Raw genomic sequence first — 8,136 nt, forward strand, 5'->3', positions numbered from 1 at the left:
GGGACGGGTGTTCACGACTATTTCTGCCGATCGAGACGTCCGACGGCACCCAAGATATCCTTATAACCCGTAATGTATTTGAGATCGCACGAAGAAGCAGCAAAAGGGAGGCACGAGCATACAAGAGAGGCGGTAGGAGCTGGTTGCGCGGCCAGGGGACGAGGTCACGTTGGATCAGCCGCAAGGGGCAAAGGGAGGACGAGGAAGACTCCGGTGGACTGCTGGGATCTCGGTGTACCTCAGCTGTATCATCTGGGACCAGCTGGCCGGAATTCGCGCCAGGCGTGTGTACGACGCGGTATGAGCGAAGGTGAACGAGCAGTAATCACGCCACGAATTGGCTGGCGGAAGCTCACCGATCCTGGAGACTGACACGAATCCAGGAACCCGGGGGCAGGTCCGAAGCGATAGCATCAGCTACTGTTTCGCCGTCAACGTTCACGTTGTCCTGCCGCTCAATCTCTCTTCTCGCCTGCACACCCTCGAGCCTCGAGCCCCGATAGGATACAACATCCTGCACCGTCGCTCCTCTATGCCAGCCAGATGCAAGAAAACGCTCCGTCAAGATCTACGCCGAGAACATTGAAGACGGACCCGAAAATGGCGGGCAATCGGTGTCGGTAGCAGACGGGGTTATTACCTAGAAGAGCTATCTTCTCGTCCTGCACTCGTCCCACGGGACCTGCACCTGAACCCGTCGCCTGCTCTCGGGTAGTATCCCGTTCTCGTTCTCTCTTGCAACGAGTGCCCCCGACTCATCTCGGTCTCCCTCCAACTTCACGAACTTTGTGTCTATCAGCTGTTGAATAGACGACAAGTAGGGCTTCACGGGTGACCCATGGACAATAACTTGTAGTTGATAAGGGTAGTGGTAACATGTAGTGGTGATAGGATCAAGAAGGACAAGACACGTCGAAAGGGGAAACGCTGTCGTGATACCGCAAAACAGTAGCCCTCGCTGAGCGGTGATCTATAACGAAACGCACGAACGATCTTAGTTAATAAAACAGAATAATATTTACGCTTAAGTCTTCGTTCCTTTATCTCTGTAACCATCATGCCGCCCACGCCGAGCAAATTGAACCTGAACTTCGCCAGAAACGCATATAGCGTGTTCGGAACCCGCGGTACCAACACCGCCGCTGACCACCAACGTGAACAGAAAACGGAGCTCTTGGAGGGTAAGGGTTGGAGTAGTGATAGGAATCATTGAGCCAAGGATTCACATTTTTTCGAAATCAATTTTTTTTTTGTCTTTTCATTTCCTCGTCTTCAACATATTGCGTAATGTTTTATAATAATACTTTATCTAATGTTTCTTCGTTTCAGGTGCCAGGGGTAACGGCATCCTCCACCTGAAAAATGGCGTCGACTACATCAACCCTGGCGAGGAAGATCAAATGGAAATCTATGGGTAAGTAATTTTGCGACGCATTGATCAGGAATACGGTATCATTGACTTGTCCTTCTTCCAGCTATCAGAAAAGTAAACTTTTGACAATTATCACCTGGTTTCTAATCATCGTAACTGGAGGCCTTCTGAGATTGGTCTTCCATTGGGTGCCTCATCTAATGTTGATGGCCACGCATTGGAAATGTCGATTAGAGAACGCAGACACCGTTTTGCTCGTGGAAAAATTCCAGGGGAAGCATACGAGCTATTATGTGAAAAAGTTGAAGACCTTGGCTGCCCATGATGTTCAGTTAGTATCGGATTTTTAAGAACTCTATAAATTAGATCAACTTAAAATAGGAATAACTAACTATTTTTTTTCATACGTAAAGCAACAAGACCATGGATGGAGAATCGCTGATGGATAACGAGCCTTGGATGGAAAACGGTAGCATGATAACCATCAAAGAAGAGAAGGAAGAATACCCCATGCTGTCTCTTCATCTAGTGGGTGGGCAATTCAAACGTAAGTGTCGATAACTTGAAATAGAACTCTTACTCTCTTCCAGCCTTAATTGTTAATAATCACATTGCTCTACAGAGGTTCCATCGATCGTTCTCTTCAGCTGCAAGAAGCTAACTTATGTTTGGGACCCTGAGCGATCCGAGTTCATGAAGCTCCGAGGCCTGGACGTAGGCGTGCTGACTTCCACATTGCATCAGATACAAGGATTAAATTGCCACGAACAGCACATGAGGTTAATTCCTTTAAAAGTTTACTCTTTCCTCTAATTGACTCACTCAAGTTATTCCTCGTCTTCTAAATATCGCATTGCTGTTCCACAGGCGCAGCGTTTACGGAAATAACGAGATCGTGATCCCAGTGAAAAGCATCCTAACTCTCCTCTGCCTCGAAGTCCTCAATCCGTTTTATATCTTCCAATTGTTCAGCTTCTGCCTCTGGGTAGCCGACGATTATTACTACTACGCCATGGTTATCTTATTTATGTCCAGCGTTGGTATAATCATGGCAGTCTTTCAGACACGTCGAGTACGTAATTCTTTCTTCAGTTTTTTGTCTCGTTCTCGGTGTTACAATTAACCTTCAACAATTTCTGCGCAGAATCAGCACAATCTACGGTCCACAGTACACTCCTCCGATGTGGCTACGGTGATAAGGGATCGAGTGACAGGGCAAACAGCGACTGTGCCCGCTGAACGATTAGTTCCTGGCGATATTCTGGTCATTCCGTCGCATGGCTGTTTGATGCCATGCGACGCAGTACTTCTAACAGGGAACTGCATTCTGAACGAGTCTATGCTCACTGGAGAATCTGTTCCTGTCACGAAGACACCCATTCCTTCATCCAATGAAATCACGTACGATACCAAAGAGCATGCGAGGCACACGCTATTCTGTGGCACTCGGGTTATTCAAACGAGATACTACGGATCGGAGAAGGTAACTTAAATCCTGCGCTAGCGTATATGGTTTGCAGGAGACTAGGAAGATACTAAAATCGATCATTTTCTTTAGGTGCTGGCTGTGGTTGTCAGAACAGGGTTCAACACCAGCAAGGGAGGCCTAGTAAGATCCATCATGTACCCTCCACCGGTTGACTTCAAGTTCGAACAGGACTCGTATAAGTTTGTCATCTTGCTAGCCGGAATAGCCAGCGTTGGCGTGATTTACACTATCGTGACAAAAGCCATGAGAGGCGTAAAAGGTAGCCACATCGCCCTAGAGGCTCTAGATTTATTTACAATCGTGGTACCCCCAGCCCTACCAGCAGCTATGACTGTTGGTAGAATGGTGGCGCAACGTAGGCTGGAGAAGAACAAGATTTATTGTACGAGTCCAAGAACCATCAATGTGTCTGGATCGATCGATTGTATTTGCTTCGACAAAACTGGGACGCTGACCGAGGATGGCCTCGATATGTGGGGCGTGGTGCCTGCCGTCGATAGAAAGTTCCAGCTGCCTGTCAAAAATATCACGTCCTTGCCCCTAAACGACCTTCTTATCGGGATGGTGACGTGTCACGAGATCACTGTAATCGACAATCAACCGATAGGAGATCCGCTGGATCTGAAAATGTTCGAGTCCACTGGATGGACTCTGGAAGAGCCCGACGTGTCTGATACATCCAAGTTTTCCATGCTTTTCCCCACGGTAGTCAGGCCGCCGAAGGGTTCCAAGCTGCTAAAGAAACTGCCCAATGATCCGAGAATCTCGCCTAGCCGACAGAATTCTATGTCTTCCGACGTGATGGACAACATCTCGTTGAACAATCTTGACTCCGCATTGGCTAACTCTACGACAGAGTTGGAGCAGGGTTTAGAAATTGGAATTGTGCGACAGTTTCCCTTCACGTCCACCCTTCAGAGGATGAGCGTCATCACGAGAACACTGGGCGCTACTCATTACGATCTCTACTGCAAAGGCAGCCCAGAGATGATCCTTAGTCTCTCGAAAGCAGAGTCCAGTAAGCGATCTAACTCTTCTGTAAATATATTCTCTGATTGAATCAGGTTTAATTGAATTTTGTTTACAGTTCCACCAGACTTCAGCGCTATTTTGCAAGACTACACCTCGGAAGGCTATCGCGTGATCGCTATAGCTCACAAGTCTTTGAACCGTCTTCCTTACGCTAAAGTCCAACGACTGAGTCGCGAAGCTGCTGAGTCCGACCTGACATTCCTGGCATTCGTGATCATGGAGAACAGACTGAAACCAGAAACCACGCCAGTTATTAGCGCTTTGAACACTTCTTGCATCAAAACCGTCATGGTGACTGGCGACAACATGCTCACCGCTCTGTCAGTCGCCAGAGACTGCGACATTGTGAAGCCTGCTACGCCTGTTATCGTAGTCTCAGCAACTCAACAGAACCAATTGAAACCGCAGATCTATTTTACCAAGAGCAACAGTCAGCCGTCGCCCATCTCGCCGATGGGTCATGGAGATTTCAGCGAGATGACAGACTTGAACAGCGTTGCTAGCTTGGACACGGTCGAGAGTGGATCCTTTGGAAACAATCAGTTCGAGAACGATGTCAATTATTTATCAGACGAGTGAGTATATGTTACTAATATCTAATATACACACTGTTGGCTAAAAGTATGAGATCACATCTTAGTACAAAAATAAGTCCACATTTGTTAACAGTATAGAATATAATAAGAACTCAGGTAGTATCATACTTTTGGCTTGCAGTGTAAATTAAAACTTCAAATACAGACAGTGTACGTGATCTTCAATATCTTTCTGGTTTTCAGCTTGCAACATTCAAAGAGCAAATATGTGTTTGCATTAACTGGAAAAACATGGGCGCTGGTCAAACAACACTATCCCGAACTGGTTCCGAAGCTAGCTACTCGTGGCGCGATCTTTGCTAGAATGTCCCCAGATCAGAAGCAGCAACTCGTTCATGAACTGCAATCTTTAGGATATTATGTTGGTGAGTATCTCATCACCAAATAATTCAATTTGCATTTTTGTAGTCGATGAATCCTCATTAAACACAATTTCCAGCTATGGTTGGCGACGGTGCAAACGACTGCGGAGCATTAAAGGCAGCTCATACAGGAATTTCCCTCTCCGACACAGAATCATCGGTAGCTTCACCCTTCACGAGCCGCGAAACGAATATTTCCTGCGTACTGACGGTGATTCGAGAAGGCCGCGCAGCTCTAGTCACATCTTTCGGCATTTTCAAGTACATGGCTAGCTATTCGCTCTCTCAGTTCATCTCCGTGATGTTGCTATACGGGATCGAGTCCAACCTGACAGATATTGAATTCCTTTACATCGATCTCTTCATCATCTCCATCTTCGCTTTCTTTTTCGGTCGCACTGAAGCCTACGATGGACCGTTAGCGAAAACGCCTCCTTTGAACAGTCTGATCAGCACGACGCCTATCCTTAGTCTCGTGATGCAGATCCTCGTCGTGGCCTTCTTTCAATACACCAGCCTCTGGCACCTCCGACAGATGGAATGGTTCGAGCCTTTCAACGCCACGGCGACGTCTCTGGAGAACAAGGACGATGTGGGCTGCACTGAGAACTACACAGTCTTCATCATCAGCTCCATGCAGTACATAATCCTGGCAGTTGCGTTCTCGAAGGGACACCCCTACAGGAAGTCTCTGTTCACCAACTACGGTCTCCTCGCTTCGTTCATATTGCTCAGCCTCTTTTCGGTCTACCTCGCTACGTTCCCCTTCGATTGGCTGGCCGAGAGCTTCGAGCTGGTGCTTCCCGAGTCCATCAGCTTCCGTTTCATCCTCGTCGGCTACGGGATCGCCAATCTGGTGATCTCCCTGCTAGTGGAGTACCTCTTCGTCGACTACCTCGTCTTCAACAAACTGCGCTACCGCTGGCACGACGTCGACAAGTCCAGAAGGAAGTTCCTCGCCTTCGAGCGTGACATGGCACGCGACCTGAGATGGCCGCCACTCTCTCAGGAACCGTTACCTGAAGCCGCGCCCGACATCCTGATCCGTCAGAACGTCACGGAGATCAAGATAGAGAAACGTATTCCTGAGGCCTGTCATCCTGTGGACACGAGCTTCATGAACAGCCCAGTTTGTGGGACCTTCAAGCAGTTCGGCTCGGCCAGGGAGGTTACTCTGAACCCGAGATCCTTGTTTAACGATCGCAGGAACACCGTGTCCATGCAGACTGTTCCCTGCTTCGAGGACACTGCGTTGAAGCAACCGAACAAAGAGGTGGCCTCGAAGAGAAGGCACAATTCGGAATCTGAGAATGGGATTAATCGGTACGAGAAATCGTATAAGAGTCACAGCACAAACCCAATCGCGACCTTGCCCAGGTATACAGCTCTGCAGCCTCAGAAGCTGAGGGATTTTAAGAACGTGTTGGTGCACAAGAGCGAGGAGGGACTGTCCCCCAACACGCAAAGTGTCCTTGAGCTAGATATTCTACCGTCGTAGAACCGAGCAATCGTGACATTTGGAGAAGAGAACCAGCGTGCCTAGATCGTGCCTCGAGTAACAGACAGTGACCTGGTTGTGGGAAATCGCTTGCTGGTTGCTACTCGACGTGTTGCTGCGATGTTATAACGAAGAAAGTTCTATGATTAGCCTCGCTTGTTAACGAGCCTTTATCGGAAGCATTGATTGGAGGCAAATGGCTAGTTCTTTACGAGACATTAACACGAATTCTGTTTCACTCTATCTCTTAAGCTATTAGCCACCTGCTACCAAAAAAGATATTTCGTACTTAACGAGTCCTAACTGGCGAAGGCTTCTTAAGAAGTGAGTGACACTTGAGGAGCGCATCGAAGGATCTCCAATATTCTGCCAGTGCATTTGTTGTCCCATGACAATCGCGGGCCAAGTATGCCAAGCTATTAAACCAGAGGACTCGGAAACATCTTAACGAGAAGTTTCAACGTTAAAGTAGATCAATTCACTCTCTCGTCGCGTGGAATCATCAAGCTTCAGCACCAGTCGGAAGACGAGAATTTGAAGTGTTCAACGACAGCCTCTCAGCATGATCTCCAATACTGTTGTTACGATGCATTTAGTATGCCGCGGCGTTCACGACAGCTCGACGACCTCGACGATGTTCCTCGAGCATCGATGTACTTCGACGGAAACGGGGTCCCTTTTGACCCAGTCTTTCTTCGTCCTCCTTCTTTTACTATTTAGTATTCGAGCGTACCACTCTCTCGAGAAAGTATTATCGTTAGTTTATTTATCTTAGATGAATTGAAATTTTAATGCGACCTGCCGTCCTGACTGGAGGCATCATCTCGTGGAGGATGACGCCCTTCAGGCAGAACGATCGAAGTAGATAGGTAGACGTACTTTTTTCCTTGGAAAATATTTCGCGTTTCGGTCCCGTCTTTTTTCACCGCGTTTTCGGAACGGAATAATTTGCGAATTGAATGTAACGACGCGCATCCTATGTGATCGAATTATTTATAGATGGGCGCGGATTCGGATGAATTTTGAATTGATGATCAGGAAACCACGGGAAATCGTAATTCCCACTTTCGCGACGACCGGTCGGCGATTTCACGACCTCTAGTCCCCTCTCCTCTCGCCTCCTCTCTCCTACTGTCTGATCGGTCAAAGCACTTCTGCGACGTCGAAGAAGAAACCCGACGCGATCTCGTCGCGAAAGCGGGGACCTGGATTCTTCTTTGGTGTGATGATAGGGACTCGTAATTATGCTCTAGTTTAACCCAAGGTATCATACTTAATCGAGCCGCGACACTAGACGTTCCCACGGCTCGAGGCGTCGAAATTCGACGCTTGTTGGCGCGGATTTACTTATTGTTAACACGGATAACAAGATAACTGTGTACTTATATACGCAATGGAAATAAATACTTAAGCCGTGTTGTTCTACTATTTGCGACGCTATGCTTACGTTGAGATATAGCGATTGTCGAATAACAGGATATGTTTTTAATGTACCTCGACGTCTTCTATTCTTCTTTCCTCTTTGATACCCCGCTACGACTCTGTCCTCGAAACAATCCACGCTTGCGATTGACAATGGAGATCGGGAATGATTGGCCAAGCGTGGTAAAATAAAAATCGAACATTTATTAAGCGCGAACAGAAACAAATATCACACGCACTTAATTTACAAAATATTCACGTCGATACAATCCACACTGGATCGTCGATAACTGAGGTGACGAGCGAGTTTTCTTGTTCGACAGGAACCTTGCTGCTCGAGGCCCCAGTGATCCATAACAGAAGGT

At 47.5% G+C, this 8,136-nt stretch overlaps 1 protein-coding gene across 1 annotated transcript; it reads left to right on the plus strand.

Annotated features, from left to right (window-relative positions):
* Positions 1-600: 600 nt before the first annotated feature.
* Positions 601-6,350, plus strand: Anne (polyamine-transporting ATPase anne boleyn). The gene is made up of 11 exons (XM_076384112.1): positions 601-1,181; positions 1,330-1,414; positions 1,476-1,703; positions 1,786-1,919; positions 1,995-2,151; positions 2,240-2,444; positions 2,517-2,855; positions 2,931-3,879; positions 3,949-4,468; positions 4,673-4,854; positions 4,929-6,350. Exons 1-11 carry the CDS (start codon positions 1,058-1,060, stop codon positions 6,347-6,349), a joined length of 4,344 nt encoding a protein of 1,447 aa, XP_076240227.1. The 5' UTR covers positions 601-1,057; the 3' UTR covers position 6,350.
* The last annotated feature ends 1,786 nt before the right edge of the window (positions 6,351-8,136 follow it).

The sequence above is a fragment of the Calliopsis andreniformis genome, chromosome 9, assembly GCF_051401765.1.
Source record: "Calliopsis andreniformis isolate RMS-2024a chromosome 9, iyCalAndr_principal, whole genome shotgun sequence".
In the NCBI taxonomy this organism is placed as follows: Eukaryota; Metazoa; Arthropoda; class Insecta; order Hymenoptera; family Andrenidae; genus Calliopsis; species Calliopsis andreniformis.

What these genes read in the sequence shown, in the direction of transcription:
- Anne (XM_076384112.1), top strand. Translation starts at nt 1,058, where the DNA reads ATGCCGCCCACGCCGAGCAAATTGAACCTGAACTTCGCCAGAAACGCA. An exon ending in TGCCACGAACAGCACATGAG is followed by an intron (nt 2,152 to 2,239) that starts GTTAATTCCTTT and finishes GCTGTTCCACAG; the next exon opens with GCGCAGCGTTTACGGAAATA. An exon ending in GTCAATTATTTATCAGACGA is followed by an intron (nt 4,469 to 4,672) that starts GTGAGTATATGT and finishes TCTGGTTTTCAG; the next exon opens with CTTGCAACATTCAAAGAGCA.